This window comes from Scyliorhinus canicula, chromosome 16 (assembly GCF_902713615.1).
Source record: "Scyliorhinus canicula chromosome 16, sScyCan1.1, whole genome shotgun sequence".
NCBI lineage: Eukaryota > Metazoa > Chordata > Chondrichthyes > Carcharhiniformes > Scyliorhinidae > Scyliorhinus > Scyliorhinus canicula.
Genome location: NC_052161.1, coordinates 25,187,683 through 25,212,708, shown reverse-complemented (window position 1 = coordinate 25,212,708; position 25,026 = coordinate 25,187,683). Strand labels below are relative to the sequence as shown.

At 45.2% G+C, this 25,026-nt stretch overlaps 1 protein-coding gene across 7 annotated transcripts in view; it reads right to left on the bottom strand.

The window, feature by feature from the left end:
• Window positions 1–25,026, bottom strand: part of ablim1b (actin binding LIM protein 1b) — a 408,263-nt gene that overhangs the window by 217,714 nt on the left and 165,523 nt on the right. For all 7 annotated transcript variants that reach the window (XM_038773460.1, XM_038773458.1, XM_038773461.1 and 4 more), the window contains exon 2: window positions 3,258–3,392. In XM_038773460.1, the coding sequence (XP_038629388.1) occupies window positions 3,258–3,392 (135 nt within the window). The remainder of the gene's footprint in view (window positions 1–3,257; window positions 3,393–25,026) is intronic.

The following is a 25,026-nucleotide window of genomic DNA, read 5'->3' as shown; positions in this document are numbered from 1 at the left end:
AAGGTTTCTCTCACGTAAAATGCAAGACAAAACATCTATCGATACAGAACGCCATGAACCACCTAGTTCTCACTGATAAATAAGTGGTTTACAATTTACTTTACTACGGGTAAACTTACAATAAAGATTGCACCAGAAAATCAATCTCAACATTGTGGGAATGAACTGAATTAAGAAATGCTTTGTGTTCAGGATATTGCAATTTGGTTTCTCTTAATGAAACCCATAGTAGAGTGAATAAAAGATCCAACCTCAAAATAGTTTGAACGATCTTAATTCCTTCAGAGTTTTTTTCCCTTGAAGCGTTCTTAAAGCGGGTCCTCAAATATCCTCCCCACAATGTACAAAACCTGAGCCTGTTCATCGGCCGCCGTGTCAGCTATTAGTATTATACCTATTTTCATTTGAATTTAAAGATGGCAATACTCAGAAACATATGAACAGGATAAGCCATTCGACCATGCTCCACCGCCATTAAGTGAGAACATGGATGATCTGTGATCTAACTGCATGTCCCTTGGTTCCAAGTCCCTTAGTGCCTTTGGTTAACAAACATCTATCAATTTCAGGTTTAAAATTAAAATTGATCTAGCACCAATTGATGTTTGTGGAAGAGAATTTGAAATTGCTACCAACCTGAGGGTGTTGAAATCTTCCCTAATTTCAAAGGGCTAAAGAGCCTCTGAGGTGGCCAAGATGGGGTCTTGGGCTGCAACGCTGGTTTAGCCCACTATTAGCTCAAGACACTGGGTTGAGTTCTCCACCGGCAGGTTTCCCGGTGGCATGGGGTGGCTACAATGTGAAATTCCATTGACTGGCGGCGGGAACGGAGAATCCCGCTGCCGACGTTGGCGAGCCGCTATGAATATGCAGTTGGGGAGGAGGAGCATTCACCCCTCTATCTTGGTAATGTAGAGCACCCACTTGGAGGATCGTAAGGGCCTCAATGACAACTAGTGCTCATGAAGAGTCATGGCACATTGGTTGTTACACTTCAATGAATTACCTGTCTATCAGTGAGCAGCTGCACTGGAATAAAGAAGTTGTTGCTTCGGACTTTAAATGTTACTTAAAGCTGTACTCAACTTTCACTGTTCATTTTCTGCTGGGCATTTTAAGGGGACCTCATCAAAGCTCTAACGACATTGATTCTGAATTTTCTCTGAGGAAGCACACGAAAAACATCCCAGTCCCCTGCCACAGAACCTTATCAGACACCTTAAAGGAGTCACAAGAAAAAAGTGAGTGCTTATTAATGGACGGGCTTGCTTTGGGTGAGGAATGGACGGAGGACATGAGAGAGACAGGAGAGTTAGGGGCTGCAACAAAGGGTCTTCCACACCAACCCTTCCTCCCCCGTTGGTCTGTGGGACCAAAACAATCCTCCTCCTCTGGACCTCTGCCACCAAGATCTCCAGTTCTGTGCCCGAGAACATGCGCCCCCTCTCCATTAGTCCCTGAGCCATCCTGAATGTCAGTCAGTGCACTCCACACCATCAGTCGAAGTGGGTGCACTGATCCCACATTTACGACAGAATAAGAATTACATCTAAACAGAATAAACCTGTATGTATCGAGGCAAGTTTAACTCTTGGTATTACCCACTGGTCCAAATATTTCAGGCTAAAAACAGACTTTCAAAAGTGTGTATTATTAGCACAGCAGCCACTTTGTGCCTGTTTTCACCCTTTCACCAAAACAAATCCCTAAATATCTCAAAAGTATTAAAGCAAGGAGCTTTGATATAGATACAGTAAGGGCTCAAAATGGGGATTAGTAGCACCCACTGTTTGGGTGTTAAAGGTGGTACACGGTGAACAAAATGACGTCTGACACTCAAACATCTTTACCGTGATTCACGACAAATGCCAAACAAGAGGCATCTGTTACCTATATCTGAAGCGGCTATTGGCCCATTTGTACATGCAAATAAGGGCCTACTATTGTAACTTTGGTTTACTCTGAGACAGTCACTGTCCGTGCTGAAAGCTAGCACTAAACACCATTAAGTAAAAACCTAAGTACATACAATAAGGGGCTGGTTTAACTCACTGAGCTAAATCGTTGGCTTTGAAAGCAGACCAAGCAGGCCAGCAGCACGGTTCGATTCCCGTACCAGCCTCCCCGGACAGGCGCCGGAATGTGGCGACTAGGGGGTTTTCACAGTAACTTCATTGAAGCCTACTCGTGACAATAAGCGATTTTCATTTTCATTTTCATATACACCACACTCAGTCACCTAATCACCCATCTCCCACATCATTTCCGAATCTGACCTCCAGTCACCCTACTCCCCACATCCCTCTGCCCCAGCCATGGCCAACAGGCCCAGCCAACTGTCCATCCAAACTCCCAAAACAGTATTTGTGAGACCTTCAAGCTTCCAACCTGTCAACCTTCCAACACCACACATCTGACACCCCGACCCCTCCATCGGAGTTATTAGGGGGCACTCCCTTCAATTTAGTTTTGAAGCCATAACAGGATGTTAGCAAGAAGTCAAGAGTAAAGGGATATTAAAGGCATCATGTGCAGAATGGAAAATTTAAAAGGGTCCTTGGCACCATTAACATTCCTTTACCTATGATTCCCTGAGCTAATTTGAAGTTCCTGGAATGAGATCGTGGAAAGGATGAATTAGCTCTTCTAAAATAAATGTCAAACAGATTTCATGTCTATGCTACATGTGTTTTGTTTTATTTTCAAACTTACAGCTGCTAAGGTAACATTCAGCAAGGGCAGAGAGAAATACAAGCCAACATTTTACAATCGGTCCATGTGAGTAAGAAGGTGACAAACGCCTTGTTGACTGCTGACTATGATGGGTGAGGTCTCCCATCTAACTGAGCAGTGTTTTGGAATCTGATGAAATTGTGACAGTCGCGCTTAAATGGTTTTCATGCAGGATCCACAATAATCAGAGACGAGGGCCAAATTGCATGCTACAACCAGACTTTCTAATCGGTGTGTCTTATTAGTACAATGTCCAGTTGGCCATTGTTTTGGCTTGACATAAAAACAACCCCCTAAAATAATATTTGACAATCCATCAATCCAATCAGAAGTGCACTGGGTGCTACATTAAAGGCAGGTCTGACAGTGGAACTTCAAATATTTTTCAAGGAAATAAATCATCACACCGTGGGCACATGAGGCTCCAGCCGTAATATACAAGCCTTGGGCTTACTTTAAAACTTTGGAGTAAATAAGAAAAGGGGACAATCCAAAGACTCAATAATCATAACTGATGCTCTTACCTTTGCAGGTGAAACATTTGAGATGAAAATGCCTGGTCTGGACACGCAGAACCTGTCCTTTACATGGGTCTCCACATTTGAAACAGCGGATGGCTGGCTTTTCTGTAGGCTGGTGGGAATCCTGAGGGTGAGCCACTGCAAAGAAGAAGAAAAGATAGGCACATCAGGCCAGCAACTCCCAGAGTTCAGCATATATTTGCATCTCCCACATCATTTGGCTAGAGAAAGGCAGGCAGAAACAGATGTCAGCAACCAGGCAGAAACGGCTATGTGGCACATTTTATTACGCAGATTATTGAACGCATCGCCGATGCATGGTTTCTGACTTTCAAATCATCGGGGAATTGAGTATGGAGATAGTCTAAGTTTAATAAATTGTTTGATTCTGAATTCACATGTGCATCGCTTGTTGGGACATTGCGGCATCGCGTAAAATTCTGCCCAGGTAGAACGTGAATATCAATACTTGTTGCAAAGGCACCACTTTGCCTTCCTACAAAAAATGTTCTACATTACATGAATGGATATATTGGTATTGCGAGACATTTGTAGTTTCTCCAACTGTGTAAAAATATCTGTCTCAGGGATCAGTTACAGAAAATGCCAGTAAGACGGGTCAGTGGGTTAGAAGATTTCTGCAGGGAACTGCTCCTCCAATCACAGCCTGTTTCTCTCACCTGTGTTTGTTGCTGATAAGTAAACATCTGGGGCTGGATTCACGGCCCGCGGCGTCGCATTTCTGCCCCAGCCCGGCGTTGGGATTCTCTGTTACGCTGGCTGGTCAATGGGGTTTCCCATTGTGAGGCAGCCCCACACTGTCGGGAAACCCCCGTGCGCCGGCAAATCACTCACCCAACACCATCCCCTCCACACCTCAGGCCTTATTCCAGGTCTTAATGAGTTAGGGTGAGTAAGTGTGTATGAAGATGGTCAGGTGAGGGTGTGTGAGAGGGTGAGTGAGAGGGTGGTGAAAGAGTGGGTTGTTTACACACAGACTGTCTGAAGAGGGAGCGGGCGATTCTCCGAGCCCCGCACCGGGCCGGAGAATCGGAGCAACCGCGCCACGACATCCCGACGCCGGCGCACGATTCTCCGAGGTTATTGGAGAATTGGCGCCATTTGCGCCAGCGCGTTTGGCGCAGCGCTGGCCGTGGGCCGCTGGAATCAGCAGGGCCGCCGATTCTCACGGCCCGGATGATTCTCACCCCTGGCGGCTGCAGGCGGGAACTCTGCGGGAACGCTCGGGCGACAGCCTGTTTGGGGGGGGGAGGGGGGCTCCTTCACTGGGGGGGGGGGGGCCTCCGATGGGGTCTGGCCTGCGATCGGGGCCCATCGATTGGCGGGCCGGCCTCTCCCTCCCTGGGCCTACTTCCTGGCGTGGCCGGCCACTGAACACCAACCCCATGTTGGGTTGGGGCCGCGCGCGGAAGAAGACCCCCGCGCATGCACAGGTTGGCACGGCTCAACTGCGCATGCGCTGGTTGGCGTGGCGTCCATTCGGCGCTGCGTATGGAGACTGGGGCGGCGTGTACCGCTCCAGTACCATGCTGGCATGAACACTTGGCCTCCATATCGGAGAATCGCCCCCGGGGAATTTTATACAACACATAGGAAGTATTTTATTTTATTTTTTTAAAATTTAGAGTACCCAATTCATTTTTTCCAATTAAGGGGCAATTTAGCGTGGCCAATCCACCTACCCTGCACATCTTTGGGTTGTGGGGGCGAAACCCACACAAACACGGGGAGAATGTGCAAACTCCACACAGACAGTGACCCTTGGCCGGGATCGAACCTGGGACCTCGGCGCCGTGAGGCAGCAGGGCTAACCCACTGCGCCACCGTGCTGCCCTGGAATTATTTATTTATTTATTTTTTTATAAATGTTTTTATTCAGTTTTCATATTTTATATTGAACAAATTAAAAATTGTTAGGAGGGAGAAAAAAAAACAAACACGCAAAAATTAACATACATATTTACAGGTAAGCATCTTCGTAGTAGTAACTGCGCCCCCCCACCCCCCCCCCCCCTCAACATGTTTATTTAGTTTGGTTTTGGGCCTTAGCTAGCCATCGAACCCCCGTAACGAACCTGTAGCCCCCCCCCCCCCCCCCCCCCCCCTCCCGCTACCTTCCCCCGACTATTCTTCCTCTTGTACATTGGCCACAAATAGGTCCCGGAACAGTTGCATGAATGGCTCCCACATTCTGTGGAAGCCGTCGTCCGACCCTCGGATGGCAAATTTGATTTTCTCCATTTGGAGAGATTCCGAGAGGTCGGACAGCCAGTCCGCAGCTCTGGGCGGTGCTGCTGACCGCCAGCCAAACAGGATTCTACGGCGGGCGATCAGGGAGGCAAAGGCAAGGGCGTCCGCCCTCCTCCCCAGGAATAGATCTGGCTGTTCTGAAACCCCGAAGACCGCCACTATCGGGCATGGCTCCACCCTCACTCCCACCACTTTGGACATAACCTCGAAGAAGGCTGTCCAGTACTCCACGAGTCTGGGGCAAGACCAGAACATGTGGGCGTGGTTGGCCGGGCCTCTTTGGCACCGTTCACATCTGTCTTCCACCTCCGGGAAGAACCTACTCATACGGGTTCTTGTTAAGTGGGCTCTATGTACCACTTTTAGTTGCGTCAGGCTGAGCCTTGCGCACGTGGAGGTGGAGTTGACCCTATGCAGTGCTTCGCTCCAGAGTCCCCACCCTATCTCCATCCCCAGGTCGTCCTCCCATTTCCTCCTTGTTGCGTCCAGTACGGTGTCGTCCCTATCTACCAGTCGGTCATACATGTCACTACAGTTCCCTTTCTCTAGGATACTTGCGTCCAGTAGGTCTTCCAGTAGTGTCTGTCGTGGCGGTTGTGGGTACGTCCTTGTCTCCTTTCGTAGGAAGTTTTTGAGCTGCAGGTACCGTAGCTCGTTCCCCCCAGCTAGCTGAAATTTCTCTGTCAGTTCGTCCAGTGTTGCGATCCTGTCGTCCGTGTATAGGTCCCTGACTGTCAGTGTCCCCCCGTCCTGCCTCCACCTTTTGAAGGTGGCGTCAGTCAGTGCTGGTGTGAACCTATGGTTGTTGCAGATGGGAGCCCTGTTCGACATTTTGGTCAGGCCAAGTTGCTGCCGCAGTTGGTTCCAGGATTGGAGGGTGGCTGTCACCACTGGGCTGCTGGAGTGTTTTTTGGGTGGGGATGGGAGTGCTGCCGTGGCGAGGGCCCGGAGGGAGGTTCCCATGCAGGAGGCCTCCTCCGCACGCACCCACTCAGCTTCTGGCTCCTGGATCCATCCCCTTACTCGCTCGGCTGTTGCTGCCCAGTGGTAGAATTGTAGATTCGGGAGGGCTAACCCTCCCCTGGTTTTTGTTTTTTGTAAGACCTTCTTTGGGATCCTAGCATTTTTACCCCCCCCCCCCATACGAACGCCATGATGAGTTTGTCCAGCGCTTTGAAAAAGGCCTTGGGGATGCAGATCGGAATGGATCTAAACAGGAAGAGGAACCTGGGCAGTACGTTCATTTTGATCGTCTGAACTCTCCCCTGTTTGATCACCTACACCAGTTACTGAAAGGGTTAAAACCTTCAGTTTGGTTGAAAGGCACACCAGTTGCTAGCTGGGAAGAAACACCCAGTGCACAAACTGCCAGTGGTTAGTCTGAACCTCCAAGAATCTCTGTCTGGCTTTCGAGAGAGAGAGAGAGAGAGAGTGAAGTACACTATCGCCTACTAGCTGTTTTTCTCCCTAACGACAGTGTGTGTGAGAGAGACAGTGGGGGGAGTTTATATGTGAGAGAGAGAGAGGTGAGTGTGTGTGTGAGGGGTGTTTGTGTGCAAGGGAGAGAGAGAGAGGAGAGTGTGTGTGTGTGTTTCAGTGAGTGAGAGAGAGGTGAGTATTTGTGAGAGAGAGACAGAGAGGGAGAGGGGTGAGTATGTGTGAGAGAAAGGTGAGTGTGTGAGAGAGGGGGTGAGTGTGTGTGTGTGACAGCGAGGTGAGTGTATGAGAGAGAGCGAGGTGACACTGATAAATTCCTGCAGAGATGTCCTGGGCTGAGACAACTGACCTCCCACATCCATAACCATCTTATTTTGTGCTCGGTATGACTCCAGTGGAGAGTTTTCCCTTGATTCTCATTGACTCCAGTTTTGCTAAGGCTCTTTGATGCAAGACTCAGTCAAATGCTGCCTTGATGTCAAGGGTAGTCACTCTCACCTCACCTCTAGAATTCAGCTCTTTTGTCAGTGCTTGGACGAAAACTGCAATGCCGTCAGGAGCCGAGTACCATGTCAGAACCTAAACTGAGCGTCAGTGAACAGATTATTGCTGAGTCACGCTTGATACCACTGACAATGACCCCTTCCATCACTTTCCTGATGATTGAGAGTAGACTGATAGGGTTGTAATTGGTTGGGTTGGATTTGCCCTGCTTTTTGTGGACAGAAACTGTACAGCTTCAAATTACCTTACCTTTTGGGGCACCACGTTAGCACAAGTGGATAGCACTGTGGCTTCACAGTGCTAGGGTCCCAGGTTCGATTCCCCACTGGGTCACTGTCTGTGTGGAATCTGCACGTTCTCCCCGTGTCTGCGTGGGTTTCCTCCGGGTGCTCCGGTTTCCTCCCACAGTCCAACAATGTGCAGGTTAGGTGGATTGGCCATGATAAATTGCCCATAGTGACCAAAAAGGTTACGAGGGGTTATTGGGTTATGGGGATTGGGTGGAAGTGAGGACTTAAGTAGGTCGGTGCAGACTCGATGGGCCGAATGGCCTCCTTCTGCACTGTATGTTTTATGTTCTGTATAAATCAGGAGAACAGGCATGCAAGTGTACAATGATGGGTTTGAGTGCAATACAGTGCACCTCGCTCAGAAGTCTTGCTTAAGTAACTGCCACATCATTTCAAGGATGGAGTAAAACGGCCATGCATGGACAAATGAGGGTAACTAACACATTAGCACAGGACAATTACCTGGCATTGTCAATAAGACCAAAAGTGATGGGAGCACCATCACCAGGAATTCAAGTAGGAGGAAAATAGAGAAGGCAAGCCTGAGGACAAGGTACCAGAAGCAAGAAAAAGGAAGGGCAGAAATGAAACATGGAAATCTCTTTCTATACTGAAGGAACTGAGCTATGTTGCCAAGACAAAGATAGCAAGGATGCAGCAATCTGAAGCAAAAGAATACTGTTGGTGTGTTAATTTATATTGATTCACTGATCTTTTGCAATTCCAGATAAATTAGCAGCACCTACAAAGCTGGATTTTGGATACATTCTTCTCAAATTCTGCATGTCAATAGACATCAAATCACTGAAGGCACGTGAAGATATTTTGACCGTCTGATGGACCAGGCTGCTAGTTAATACATGCAATTGTTTCTAGGGCTACGATGTTTTTAAAACATTTTTCTTTGCTCATTTGGGCCTCGACAAGACTTTGTTCTGTTTTAGAAGAATTACTGAGCTGGAGTCAGGGTGAGCAGGCAACAGTGCACCCTTGCAGGTGCTGGAGGCCATCCCAGTTATGCAAATGTTCCCATCCCAGTGAATTTGAGCCGTGAGGCCACACAGGCTTCTGTATTACCCTTCGTACCCTCCCAGAGAGAGAGGCCCAAGGAATTTGTGGACCTTGGTATTTAATTCCACATCAATTGTGTTTGCAATTTGTTTATGGCCCCTCTTTACTTTCAGATTATTAACAAACACAACATCTGACCAGGCAGCATGGGGGCGCAGTGGGTTAGCCCTGCTGTCTCACGGCGCCGAGGTCCCAGGTTTGATTCCGGCTCTGGGTCACTGTCCGTGTGGAGTTTGCACATTCTCCCAGTGTTTGCGTGGGTTTCGCCCCCCACAACCCAAAGATGTGCAAAGTAGGTGGATTGGCCACACTAAATTGCCCCTTAATTGGAAAGAATGAATTGGGTAATCTAAATTTAAAAAAAACACAACCTCTGACCTACTATCTCTGAATATTTAACTCCAGGTTCTGGAGCTAGCAAACTAGCGCAAACTGCCTCCAAATGTTATTTGCTGCAGTTGATTGTTTAAAATGTTCTAAAGTAGGAATATCCCATTTTTAATGGAAAATTCATTGTGCTCCATGGGGATAGGAATACCCACAGAGCAACCTGTGTGTTGGTGTGCTTCCATGCATTGAAAGGAATGTCTGGCAGTTTTGAACTGTTACTCATTAAGAGCTCAATGGAATACCATTATGTTTAACTCTGAAGCTACCGTGAACGGGAGCTTTTAAAAAAAAAATTAGCTATCAGTCCGATCCAGGCATGAAGCAGACAGAAGAGAATTACCTCCGCACTAAACCGAAGAAATTACCTCTTACTCTGAAAGGGATGTGAACGGGATAGCAAAGAAATACCTCTTGCTCTGATCAAGATAAGAATTGGGAGGTAGGGAATTATTTATCAGTCTGAACAGCTGCACAGCACAAAGTTCCTTATTTTTGCTGAACATGTCTTGTTCGAAGTAGGGACATTCCAATCAGCCCAGTTCAGAAAACCAGCTAAGATGCCTATCTGTGCTCTGATTCAGCTTCAAAAGAAAATAATTTTCATCAATTTTCCAATGAAGGGCTTTGATCCTAGGATAGTTTGGATGATAAAACTACAAACGTTGGCTATTAGATTTCCAACATTTAATGCTGTATTTTTTTTTTTTATAAATTTAGATTACCCAATTATTTTTTCCAATTAAGGGGCAATTTAGTGTGGCCAATCCACCTACTCTGCACATTTTTGGGTTGTGGGGGCGAAACCCACGCAGACACGGGGAGAATGTGCAAACTCCACACAGACAGTGACCCAGAGCCGGGATCGAACCTGGGACCTCAGCGGCGTGAGGCGGTTGTGCTAACCACTAGGCCACCGTGCTGCCCGTTTTAATGCTGTATTGAGATTATTATTCAACATAAGAACCATTTTCTGGATTTGCTCTCCAGATTGTACGTTAACAAAGGGGAAGGAATCTCTCAACCGTTAATTGCATTTTAAGATGCACTCTGCTCATCTCATTCATTTTTAACTCATATGGCATTTTTAGACTATCCGAGGATCATCTTCTCCAGAGACGGACTGGTTAAATATGAAAGAGCATGTGCCATCTTTGATTAAATCACCTAAGATGATTAACTTCAGCTATGAATATGGTTTTGCAGAATGAATCTTCTAATGCCATCGCATTACCTTGCATGCTTGGGTTCATTGATCGATTTCAAGTATTTCATCTTCTCATTTCCAAATGATAAAATCATAGAACTCACCTATTAGGAAGGGATTATTCGGTCTCCCGCAACCATGTTAGCTCTTCACCAGAACTATTTACCCCATTCTCATTGACTTGCTTACCAACCAAACCCATTTATCTTCATTCCATTTTCCAGTTCTTGTTCTGCATTTTTTTTTAAAACATCTCCTTCAAATGTTTATCCACGGAAATGTTCTTGCCTTGTTATCGATTTTATAAGATGTGAACTCATGATGGTTGAATGCGGATATGTGTTCCTGGTGTGCAGCAGAAAGGTTAAGCCACCCAGGACCATAGTCCAGCCATTGTTAATAGCCAGTTATGCAGGGAATGTTAATCTTTGCCTGGTGTGAATGTTTTCTCTGCATTGGGCATGTAGTTTGGAAAATCTAACATAATTCATTATTAACTATTCAAGGTTGACCTATTCCACACCATCTCTTGCGAAACCATTGATGTCAGGGCCTGGTGCATGTGCCTGTGACTCTGCTTTGAAAGCTGTGCCATCAATGTGAGCGCTCTTTGGTATGAAAGGAATAGATAGAACTTGCCTTTCCCTACTGGGAGGTCTTAGAACATAGAACATACAGTGCAGAAGGAGGCCATTCGGCCCATCGAGTCTGCACCAACCCACATTAAGCCCTCACTTCCACCCTATCCCCGTAACCCAATAACCCCTCCTAACCTTTTTGGACACTAAGGGCAATTTAGCATGGCCAATCCACCTAACATGCACATCTTTGGATTGTGGGAGGAAACTGGAGCACCCGGAGGAAACCAACGCAGACGCGGGGAGAACGTGCAGACTCCGCACAGACAGTGACTCAGCGGGGAATCGAACCTGGGACCCTGGCGCTGTGAAGCCACAGTGCTATCCACTTGTGCTACCGTGCTGCCCTACTGCACAGTGGTACCGTCCCCACCTCTAGGTCAGAGGTTTGCGGTTCAAGTCCCACTTCTGGATTTGCTGGCCATGGAAGGTGCATTCAGGACATGGCTAAACAGGTTGATTATCAGCCTGTAATTCCTTCCAACACGCTTGACAGCAGATGGTAAGAACAGGAGAGTTTCCTGGTCGACCATACTGGAGAAGGCAACAACAAACCACTGCAGTACTTTGCTAAGCGGAAGTCCATGGTCACCAATGCCCCTTTAGGACATGGTACATGAAGGAAGAGGAGGAAGTTTCATAATAGTGCAACTGTGATTGATGTGTTGAGGATTAAACAAAAGGGCGACTCCAGGATTTGGAATGGGTAGGGTGGAAGGACTGGATGAGGAAAGAGGGGATATTACCTAGGCCTAAAAGATTTGAAAGGACTCGCCCCAATCATCGATACCCTCTAATGCTGTAACCTATGTTGGATTGAGTTTACTTGTTTTATTAAAAATAGGAAACATTCCAAGAACACAATGCTGATGCTAAAGTAAATGGATATAAAAATAAGTGATGGGAATAACAATGTGACTGTTGTATTATTGAAATTGAGAAGTCGTGAAAATGTAACTTCCCCGCATAACAGCAGTCATTGCATTTCAAAAGTAGCTGTAAGTGATATTTCAGAAGGTACTTGGGCAACATGGTAGCATTGTTGCTTCACAGCTCCAGGGTCCCATGTTCGATTCCCGGCTTGGGTCACTGTCTGTGAGGAGTCTGCACATTCTCCCCGTGTCTGCGGGGACTTCCTCCGGGTGCTCCAGTTTCCTCCCACAAGTTCCGAAAGACCCGGGGCGGGATTCTCCGAGCCCCGCGCCGGGCCGGAGAATTGTTGCAACCGCGCCACGCCGCCCGACGCCAGCACGCGATTCTCCGAGGTGCGGAGAATCGGCGCCATTTGCGCCGGCGCGTTTGGCCGCCGATTCTCCGGTCCGGATGGGCCACACAGCCGCATGGAAAAAGCAGAGTGATGCCGGCGCCATCCACACCTGGTCGCTACCGGCGGGAACTCTGCGCAAAGGGTCGGGGCGGCCTGTGGGAGGGGGGTGAGGGGGGATCTGACCCCGGGGGAAATGTGGCGACTAGGGGCTTTTCACAGTAACTTCATTGCAGTGTTAATGTGAGCCTACTTGTGACAATAAAGATTATTAATTAATTATTAATTTGAGAACTATAACAATAGAACTACTCAATTTCAGTAAATGAAATTGCGTGATCTTCTTTTCTAATTGAGTTAATGTTAAAGATGCCTACAAAATTCAAAAAAGCCTTAGAAACATTTCCAGTGAGATGCATCTCATACTCAGTCCAAGTGCTTTGCATAGCTGAAAGTGCAATCACTTCCTCTTCAAAGCTTTTAAACACTACATCATATTGTTCAGTTTATCATGGCAGCATTACACTTGCCAAGGTCCTGACCAGTAAATGATGTGCTTTCCTGTTATTGCTTTGTTGGCATTCTTGGTCGGAGTGTAATGTGACATTGCTTTGCCCTTGTCTGTTTTATCCATTATCTGAAACATGCACAGCTTGATGTGGTCCTTCCTTCAATAGAACCAAAATATTGATTTATTGCTCACTGCAGTGAGTGCTTAGGAGAAACTAACGAAAGTGCAACCAATTGAAATTACAGTTTGCGATATGACAGAGGACCCATGGCCTTAAGAATCATTAACACCTCTTGCACTTTTATGTAAACTACTGGGATAGTCACCCATTTTCTGAAATTATGTTTTGTAAACTCGAAGTGCAAGTTGTCCTCATATCTCCCTCACTCTGCATTAAGACGTCTTACAACACCAGGTTAAAGTCCAACAGGTTTGTTTCAAATCACCAGCTTTCAGAGCACTGCTCCTTCCTCAGGTGAACGAAGAGGTAGGTTCCAGAAACATATAGAGAGACAAAGTCAAAGATGCAAGGTGATACTTTGAATGTGAGCATTTGTAGGTACTTAAGTCTTCACCGAACCTCAGTCCCGCCTGCATCTCCACATCATCACTTTGCATTAGAAAGTGAAATGAGTATTGCACAGTTTCCCATCCTGTATCCTCTCTTTCAAAACATTACTTCCTTTGCTGCATCCACTTGTGCTCCATTCGTCATTCACAGTCTCCTTATGCAGGGTTCGGATTCTGAATATCGGTTTGTGGAAAGAAATATGAAGGAAAACATCTGTTTCCTGGAAAATGAAATGCTGAAAGGCAAGCAATTAAAAGCAAAATACCTTAGCAACTGTCACCACCTTAGTAAACAAACTTGGTAATAATTATTTCAAATGTAATTTCAATTGATATCACTTTTGGCATACAGAAGTTAACTTATCTGCTTGTCCAAGTGAATCTAAAAGATCACACGGCATAATTTGAAGGAGCTCGTGGATATCTTAGCCTTGCTCATCAAGTCCCACCAACACAGATTATTCATTTATTGCATGCGCTGTTTGAGGGGACTTTGCTGCGCACATATTAGTTGCTGCAGTTGTCTGCACAAAACCACAATAAGTGAACCTCAAAAGTACCAGAGGGGGGTACCAAAAAGATTGCCGAGGATGTTTCCAGGAATGGAGAATGTTAGCTGTGAGAAATATTGGATAGGGTGGGGTTGGTTCCTTGGGAACAGAGGAAGCCGAGGAGAGCACAGTATTCACATGGGTTGTCCACTTTACTTTCTTGAAGGCAATGTGGAGAAGAATCGAATGGGCATCTGGCCCAAACCTGATTTTTCCCATCCACCACAAAGCACAAAATTGGACAGTGCACAAATATATTAACCGAGTTCTGGGTATTTCAGCTTGCCAACAGCCTCATTAAGCAAGTATCCTCGCACCATTATTACGAGTGCATTCTGATTACAACAATTCAAAAGTATATGCCATGGACTTCTATGTGCTTTGGGGCCAGGTATGACAGGGATAGGAGCTATATAAATGCAAGTCTTTCTTTTTGCTGGATAACTTTTCAGTAAATTGCACTGTCCCAGTCTCTCCCAAAGACTGTAATCTACGAAGACTGTCCCCCCCCCCCCCCCCCCCGTCATAGTGGGGGGGGGGGGACTCTTACTTTTCCCAACTGCAGAAGGGCAGAAGGACATAGACTCCAGTTCTGTTCAAATTTAAGAGCACTTTAACCTGAGATTTTGATAAATAACACTACAGTAACTCAGAAGTGACCAACTGGAAGTTAGCAACAGGAGCTGATTGGGCGCCAGTCTGAGATGGTCGACTGGTCTGACTCAGCCATTAAGAAAGAATCCTGGTCTGCTTGCCAGTAGTGATCGATGAACAACTATTTCTAGTTTGAGCAAGATTTAACTGGGATACACTTGCATATTAACCCTGACCCAAGGTTATTTATATAAAACCATTAGTCAAGGCCTTTAGTCAGAAAAAAATTAGAACCTTTCCCCCTAAGTGCATGATTTATAGGTTGTATTCTTTTGATTATATTCTTTGAATCATTAATCCTTCAAGTTTTTAAGCAAAATTACCTTAATCCTGAAATTGCAAACACATTTTTCTGAATTCCTTTCTCCTAGTTCCGCGGAAAGAATAACTTATTTAGTAGCTCACAAGGAGGCAATTCAGCCTCTCCTGTCTCTGCGCGCTGTCGGAAAAACATACTCATTTAGTTTCATTCTCCGGCCCTTCCTTTTCCAATTTTGTACTGACTACCCTTTTCAAAGATATCTTGGATTTTCCTTCCTCCACTGTTTCTGGTAAGTTATTCTATGTCCAAACAGCCCTGGGTGCCTTAAAACCATTTCTCCTAACCTCTTCCTGTCTTCTTTTAGTAATGATCTTCCATCAACGTCTACTTGTTGCCAACTCACCAACCCAATGGGACAGTTTTCCCCATTACCAAAACCATTTTATATTTTGATCAGCTCCCAGAATTCCTCTTGAGCATCTTTCTTCAAATTAGAAGAACCCCAATTTCTCCAGTCTCACATTATTAACTTCAGGCAGCTATATTTAGTATCATTCTAGTGAATTTCTTCTGCCATCTCTATGATCTTGTTGTGCTTCCTAAAGTGTATCATCCAAAATTGGACACAATATTCAAGCTGTAGGCTAAACCAGTGAGGTTTAGCTTCACATCGTCACCATTCTACTATAAATCTTATTTATATAGCCACGGATTTTATTTCATTTTTAAAAATATATTTAACAACTTATTCTCTCACTTTATTTATGTATTTGAATGCTTATGTCTCTTTGCCCTTCCTATCTTTTAAAGTTTTGCCATTTGGTGGATATCCCTCCCCTTATTCTTCCTCCCAAAATGTGTCATGTCACATTTCTTTGCATTAAATCTCACCTGGTATCTATGTGTCCATTTTAATAATCCACATTTTCCTGAATTTTCTGCATTTTCTTTGTGCTTAACCCTGTGGCCTAATTTTGTGTCTTCATGAAATTTTGATATTGAGCCATTCCAGATCACTTATATATAAATAAGAAGAGGTCTCAACACTCTTTTACTAACTATTTTAACCTTTGATTACTTGCCCTCTTAACGGATGTTTCTCCCCCATCTACTCTAACAAACCCCTATTATTTTCAATCCTTCTATTAGGCTTCAATCTTCTCTGCTTCACATTATAGGAGAACAGTTCTCAGCTTTTCCAATTTCTACACAGAAATGGTATTTCTCATCCCTGGTATTTTTCTAATAAACCTCCTCTGTGCCCTCTCCAAGGCCTCAACATCTTTCCTAAAGTGTGCTGCTCAACAATTGTACACAATGCTCCAGTTGCGGTCTAACTCATGATTTGTAAAAGTCAAGTCTGACTTCCTTGTTTCTGTATTCCGTTTCACTATTTCTAAAGCCAAGTATCCCACACACTATCTTAACCACCTTATTAGCAGCTTATTTATTGCCACCTTGAAGATCTTTTCTTGTACCCACCTCAAAATCGTGCCATTTAATTGATACTGCCTCTCCGTGTTGTTCTTCACAAAATGCATCAACTCAAACTGATCCACATTAAATTCCATCTCCCATTTGCCTGCCCACTCACTAGACTGTCAATTACTGCCACGATCCTGCCCACTATTCACGACACAAGAGTTTTAATCATTGGCAACCATCTAAATTGTACATCCAACACTAAATCATTTATGTACTTCAGGTAAAGCAATGGCTCTAATACTGAACCCTGAAGGACCTCTCTGTATACTTGTCTCCAGTAGGAAAAATATATTTGTGACTTTCCCGTGGTGAATAGCCTGATGACACTCAGGATAAAGTTGGTGACACATGAAGGATGGATGCTTGAGTATGTTACTCACGGATGACGGATTTTGACAGAAACTTATTAGAAATCAATGTCTTCAGGGGAGCAGAGAAAATAAGAGAATAAAGAGAAGGTGAAACTATCAGTGCTCACTGTTATTACAGGATATGTCTAACAGCAAATTCTGGTATCTTCTTATGCAGTTATGCATAGCAATCCAGAAGCTACGGTCAGTGATACACCACTCCACTACAAACTATACTTTTCAGTCTTTGACAATGGAGTCTATACAAGTATCAATATATCAACATGAACTGACACTAATTATCCACTTGTTGTAAATTAGAAAAGTTAAGGCTGCTACATTCAGGAGAAAGCAAGCTTATAGCAGTACATTAAATGATATTAACTGTTGAATAACTGCTCTGGCCCTGAAAATTTATTTTACAAGTGTGGGGTCACGTCCCCTCAAATGAAAATTAATGAAGCATTTAAAAAAAAAAAGTACTATTTTAGCTTTTCTGTTTTTTTCTCTTTTTCCTTCGTCCCATAACCTCATTCTTATTTCATTTCCTGTACAATTATTTATATGTAATATACATATTTTTAACCTCCTGTTATATGGTCTGCAGGTCTCAATGAGGATACTACTATCCAACTGATTCAAGAGCCACTCTTCTGCCTTTTCTCTTCACAGACACCACAGATCCCCTGTAGAGGGTGCTACAGTCCAAAGACGTGCAGGAAAGGTGGATTGGCTATGATAAATTGCCCTGACTGACAAAAAAGGTGAGGAGGGGTTATTGGGTAACGGGGAAAGGGTGGAAGTGAAGGCTTAAGTGGGTCAGTGTAGACTCGATGGGCCGAATGGCCTCCTTTTGCACTGTATATTATATGTTCTATGTATGTACTGCCCCTGGGGAAGTGGTCATGCCCAGCTAGTACTTGTCACCTGCACAGCTGGCGGGCTACACACAGCTTTTTCCACCCAAGTTGGCACTTTGGGGAGAACAATTGGTGAATTCCACCTTCGGTAGGGAATAAACAGATAAAAGCAACAACTGAGTTACAAGTCTCTGAGTTTCTTCAAAATGTTTAAATGTGAGTGAAATCCCCATTTCAGTGAGAGTGAATGGAACACAATGGGCTTGATTCTCCGCAGCCCCGTGCCAAAATCGTGTTTGGTGTGGGGGCGGAAAATCGACTTTTACGCCCGAATCGGGCCCTCCGCCACTCCCGCGATTTTCCGGTCCCTGGAGAATCGCACGCCCGTGAATTACACCGTGCAGCTGGGGGGGGGGCATTGCCAGAGGCCCTCCCAGCGATACTCCGGTCTCCACCGGCCGAGTTCCTAATGGCGTTGTTCTAACCACGTCTGACCGGTTGTGACACATGCACGGCGGCTGCGGGGGCGAGGCCTTATGGGCGGCCGGGGCAGTGATCGGGCGGGTCGGATGAAGTGGTGCGGGGCTGATCTGGGGGGGGACCTTCTTCCTTAGTGCTGGTCCGTGGTCCAAGTCCGCCATGGCGCTCAGTGCGGCCGCTGGAGGCCGCCGCTATGCGCATGCGCGGACTCGGAAGCGGCAGTGCGGGAGCCCGTACCCGGAGCTAAAGCTGCGTGAAGGACCCCGGGTCCCTGTTAGCCCTACAGATAAGTGAGTTGCTTTTCTTTCAGGAAAGTCTGGAGTAAAACGGCAGCGTTTTGACGCCGGCGTGGGGGACATAGCCCCATTTTTGGAGAATCCAGCCCAATTAGTCAATGAGCCTCACGGTAGCATGGTGGTTAGCATCAATGCTTCACAGCTCCAGGGTCCCAGGTTTGATTCCCGGCTGGGTCACTGTCTGTGTGGAGTCTGCACGTCCTCCCTGTGTGTGCGTGGGTTTCCTCCGGGTGCTCCGGTTTCCTCCCACAGTCCAAAGATGTGCGGGTTAGGTGGATTGGCCATGCTAAAATTGCCCGTAGTGTAAGGTTAATGGGGGGATTGTTGGGTTACGGGTATACGGGTTACATGGGTTTAAGTAGGGTGATCATTGCTCGGCACAACATCGAGGGCCGAAGGGCCTGTTCTGTGCTGTACTGTTCTATGTTCTATGTTCTAAAGATCCAGAATAACGAATACCACCGAGAATGCTATTCTAATAAAATAATCAAAGATTGCATTGCACCAAGCTTGGAAAAACATGCAGATTATGGGAACATGGAAGGAATGAGGGAGATAAAGAGTTCCAGACTCCACTTTTCTTCTGCTATTTTTCATTCCTTATTTTTGAAATCTGCGGTTAGTCACGATGGACATTATTCCAAATTGATTTAAAATGGACTAGGTGTACATTAGAGTGGCTGTGGCCTTAACAAAACAAAGAGCTGAATTTCACCACAGGCATTTGGATCCTGACGTCAAGGTGAAAAGCAGGTTCAGGGACCACTTGCTGGAGTGGGACCAGTGGGCCCAATCAGAGGGCCAGCAGCTCTGAAGCCTGACTGGGTGAGATGGGTGCCGCTGATGCAAGCCAAAGACATTGAGGGTGCCTCAACATGGAGCTGCCCTCAATTTGTTGTGTAAGAATTAAAATTAGTGGGCTGAGAGTGGGAGGCTCAAGAGGGGAAACTCCTCCAGAGATTCATTGAGGCCACAGGAGGCTGGGTTTGATGCCTGTTATCTCCTCTTTGAGTCATGGAGCCTTTAGTTTCAATAGACTCCAGAGTTTTTCAGCGAGTCCATCTCCACGAATCCTTAAAAATGCCATCAGCATGGTCAAATGGACCCTAAATAAGACCTGTTTGCAAATAGGCTGCCCGCATCCATGGAGTGGGCAGCCGATCCTTCTCCTGCCCACTGCTTGGCAATGTCTCCAGCGGCAAGACAGCATCACCATGGCTGCCCACTATTTTACTAGCTCCTTGTTCCATTCTAGCCACACTGAGGCCCAAATCGTCTCTTTCAACATTTGCAACAGCATTTTCTGTTTGCAATGTAGCTGGGAGGGTCTGCTTTCCCCCACCTATTGTTAGGTCTGTAACTTGCAGAGATTTTTAGAGTTCGTTTTATTTCAGAATATGACTTACATATTGACTTTTTTAGGTGGATCCCATTCCTGACGGAAGCTTCAAACAAATGGTTCCTTGTATAGATAGAGGGACACAAAGAATGAGCGAGGGAGGGAAAGTATTCTAAAATAAGCAAAGTTAAACCTGGAGAATGAAGAGAAGGTAAACAATGCCGAGAGTAGTCATAGAAAGTGTTCTAATAAGAAGCATCTGCACATTACAAAAACACTTAGCATCCATGGAAAAAGGAGACGCAAAACATGAGGAATTGTTCAATAAAGCTTAAGATCATTTCTTATGCCTTTCAAAAATGAGAGAGAAACTGGAAAAGAAACTCATTCTTAAAAGAAAATCATGCACTCCTAGGTAAAGTTATATAATCACACGAGCAACTGTGATGATGGAGTCCCTCCAGCACACTTACTGCGCAGAGTAACGGTTCTCATCACACTAGCTTGCTGTCTCTCAAATGAGTGCAATATTCTAATATTGATAAATCTTCCTTGCAGCCTGTTCCAGCTATGGATCGCCCAACAATATTTTATAATGGTAGACAGGTGTTTCATTGACTTGTTGCTCCTGTCTATATCAAGTATTATTTTGTGTTTGCTTTCTCGGAAGATGACATTCCATAAATCCCCCCTTGAAATATCCTTTTAAGTGAGTAAAGGCATCTAGCTCATCAAATTATTTTTCGGAACTCTTCCTTTTGAAAGATCAGCCTTGCTACTCCCCTTTAACACCTCTATAGCTCTCTTGCCTCTCTCATGGTGGGGTAACCAATTTTCCAGGTGTAGCCTGGTCAGGTCACTGTACACCATGAATCTAACTGATTTTTATTAAAGCTTTATTTACAGTTGTGATGGTCACCTGACACCACCAACATGATGAGTAATGAATAAACTAATGCTCCATGTAAAGTCCTTTCCAAGGTTTCTATCTTGATGAGTTACGTCTCATTCATGAAGCACACAAGCAGTTTTAAGTGCAGTGTGCATTACATTGAATTTGCCCTTCACGAGTCACTGATTTGCCAAGGTGCAAAACCAAAATCTTGTGCTTGATGCCATCTGAAAATCTAACTATTTTCCACTGAGCCAAAAATTCTGTTTTCCAGGAACATGAGAGGTCCCACAATGGACTTCTGTAATGTTCCTCATTCCTTTGACCAAGATCTTTTCTGATTGCTAGCTGCTTCCTTACTTTAGGCCAGTCATTAATCCCCATTCCTTCTTTCTTTTGATACCCTTTAGCCTCAGTTTATAAATAAATCTCTTGTATTAGAACATATGGAACACACAGTGCAGAAGGAGGCCATTCGGCCCATCGAGATTGCACCGGCCCACTTAAGCCCTTACTTCCACCCTATTCCCGTAACCCAGTAACTCCTAACCTTTTTGATCACTAAGGGCAATTTATCATGGCCAATCTACCTAACCTGCACGTCTTTGGACTGTGGGAGGAAACCGGAGCACCCGGAGGAAACCCACGCAGACACGGGGAAAACGTGCAGACTCCGCACAGACAGTGATCCAGCGGGGAATTGAACCTGGCGCTGTGAAGCCATAGTGCTAGCCACTTGTGCTACCGTGTTGCCCTCTTGTGCTACCGTGATATTGTACTTTGAAGCCTAGTTATACTACGGTGGGCAGATTTCCCTTCATAATTTGTTATGACATCTTCTCAAATAAGTCAAATAGATCGGGCAAAAGCCTCCAGAAACTAAGTTGGATGTCAATTATCGTGCTATTTTCATACAGACGTCTTTCCATCTTGCTCAGCATGGTTGATTTTATTCAGTTTCTTATATTGAAGTCATGCTAATGGATTTGTAGTTACCAACTTTATTACCACATGATCAAATATGGGAAATATATGGCTTGTTTATAGCCTGATAGAACCTCCCACTTCTCAGTTACTCCTTAAAATGTCCATCGGCACTTCAAAAATGTTTTACCTTGTCCGACAAATATTCTGGAATACATTAATTCAGGTGAGGTGAGAGCGACTGCCCTTGAAATCAAGACAGCTTGTGACTGAGTGTCCTCGCAATATTGAAGTCAATGGGAATTTGGGAAAACCTCACGATTGGTTGATGCGTAAAGGATGTTGTTGTTGAAGTTCAATAATCTCAGCCTCAGGATATCATTGCAGGAGTCCTTCAGGGTAATTTCCCAGGCCCATGAACTACCTTCAGATGCTTCATCAATGACCTTCTCTCCACCATAGGGTCAGACATGGGACTGTTCGCTGATTGCACAATGTTCAGTACCATTCATGACTTCCTTAGCCACTGAAGCAGTCCATGGACAACATTCAACCTCAGGCTGATAAGTGATAAGTAACATTGACGCCACACAAGTGGCAGACAATGACCAGCTCCAACAAGAGAGAATCTAACCATCTTCCCTTGATATTCAATGGCATTACCATCACTGAATCCTGCACTGGGGATTACCATTGACCAGAAACTGAACTGGACTAGCCATATAAATACTGTGGCTACAAGAGCAGGTTAGAAGCTGGGAATTCTGTAACGAGTAACTCACCTCCTGACTCCCCAAAGCCTGTCCACCATTTATAAGACACAAGCCAGGAGTGTGATGAAAGAATCCTAATTAGCCTGGATGAGTGCAGCTCCAACAAGACTTAAGAGGCGCAACACAATCCAGGAGAAAGCAGACCGCTTGATCGGCACCCCATCCACCATTTAAACATTCAATCCCTCCATCAATAATTACTGGCAGGAGTGTTTACTAGACACAAGATGTACAGAAGCATCTCACCAAGATCTTCAATGCACTTTCCAAACCTGTGACCTCCACCATCTGGAACGACAAGGGCAGCAAATGCTGGAAGATCACCACCTGGAAGTTCCCCTCCAAGCCATACACCACCCTGACTTGGAAATACATTGGCGTTTCTTCACAGTCGCTCGGCCAAAATCTTGGAACTCCCTCCCTCACAGCACTGTGAACCGGCACCAGATAGACTGCAGCAGTTCAAGCAGACAGCTCACTACCAACTTCTCAAAGGAAGTTAGGGATGTACATCAAATGCTGGCCCAGCCAGCGACACACAGATCACATGAGAGAAGAAGAAGAAAATTCTGGTGAAGTTGTTTCAACATAGCTGAGACCTCTAATGTGAAAATATATTCCATTCAAAAAATTTCAGATTCGTTAACGCGGTGTGCAAATCATAAAAATAACAACCATTCTCATTTCTATAGCATCTTTAATGTAAAAGGTTCCGAGACACTTTACGGGAGTGATATCAAACCAAATCCAACACCTTGCCACATAAGGAGATATTAAGGAAGACAATCAAAAGCTTGGTGAAAGGGAAAGGTTTTAGCATCTGTTTTTAAAGAGAGGAGAGGTAGAGAGACAGTGGAGTTTAGGGAGGGAAATCCAGACAATAGGAACAAGTAGGTGAAGCTACGGCTGCCACTGAAGGCGTTATCAAAATCAATGCTGGCCAAGAGGCCAGAATTGGAGTAACACAGAGATTTGAGAGGGTTGTAGGGCTGGAGGAGGTAAAGAGATGGAAAAGGATGAGGCTAAGAAAGGTTACAAAACAAGGGTTCGAATTTTAAAATAGAAGTGGTGCAGGAGCTAACGAAGGTTTATCGTGGGCGGCACGGTAGCACAAGTGGCTAGCACTGTGGCTTCACAGCGCCAGGGTCCCAGGTTCGATTCCCGGCTTGGGTCACTGTCTGTGCGGAGTCTGCACGTTCTCCCCGTGTCTACGTGGGTTTTCTCCGGGTGCTCCAGTTTCCTCCCACAGTCCAAAGACATGCAGGTTAGGTGAATTGGCCGTGCTAAATTACCCTTAGTGTCCAAAAAGGTTAGGCGGGGTTATTGGGTTACGGGAATAGGGTGAAAGTGAGGGCTTAAGTGGGGTTGGTGCAGACTCGATGGGCCGAATGGCCTCCTTCTGCACTGTGTATTCTATATTCCATGGTATCAGATGAGTTACAGGTGAGCAGGACTTAGTGAGAAGTAGGATATCAGCAGCAGGGTTTGGGTGAGCTCAGGTTTATGTCGCAATGAAGATGGGCAGTCAGCCAAAATTAGCCTTTAATCACCTCCAGTCATAGAACATAGAACAGTACAGCACAGAACAGGCCCTTCGGCCCTCAATGTTGTGCCGAGCCATGATCACCCTACTCAACCCACGTATCCACCCTATACCCGTAACCCAACAACCCCCCCCCCCCCCCCCCCCCCCCCCCCTCCCCCTTAACCTTACTTTTTATTAGGACACTACGGGCAATTTAGCATGGCCAATCCACCTAACCCGCACATCTTTGGACTGTGGGAGGAAACCGGAGCACCCGGAGGAAACCCACGCACACAGAGGGAGGACGTGCAGACTCCACACAGACAGTGACCCAGCCAGGAGTCATGAGGCATACACAGTGAATGTAAAAATGGTAATATGGGTAACAATGGAGAAATTGTGAATGAAATAGTTAATATACTAACACCCACCTGCTATTCACTTGTAACAAATCATTTACATTGATAACCTTATGGGTTTATATGTGCTTCTTTATGGTCTAAACTGCTGTGTTTTGAAATTTCTGCTGTGTCAACCTCTCCTGCAGTTTTAAGTAACGCCTTGCTAGTCATGGAGGTTTTATGTTGCTAGATATTGCATGTTGTTTGGTCAAGTGTTGTCATTTTAATGTCACATAATGAATGTACATATCAAGGTAGAAGAATCAAAATTCTTGCCTTTTTGCGCCCTCCAGCTTTTAATTTTAAAAGATGATTACATGCGCTGCTTTGAAAATATATCACCTAAATATTACAACTCTGCCCAACACCGTCATAGCTGCAGTTGAGTGGGAATCACAATCAGCTGGGCTGAAATGATCCTGATCACAGTAGGTTTCTGGGGTCAGGACATTTGAATACAGTCAGTCATCACTGTGGTATTATAACTGCCAGTACTGCAAGGGTTAATGAAGTGTTGAGAGTAGCCACTAGAGAGAGCTACAGTTACAATTATATAAGGTAGTGATGCTAAGCCTTGTCGGAGAGTGTGTATAGGAGTTAGATAATGAGAGTCTGAAGTACAGTTAGTGTAAGTGAGTACAGATCATAGTTTAAACCAGTAGTGAGATTAGCTTTAGATGAGTGTAGTTTAGATGTATTTGTTTTCTTTAGGAGTACGTGGCGAATTCAAGTTAGTAGTGTTAATAAATTTATAGCTTTGTTTAAGTTCAAGCTATTTTGTGGTCTTTGTAAACACTAAGCCAACCAACCTCAGTCCCTCACTTCCACCC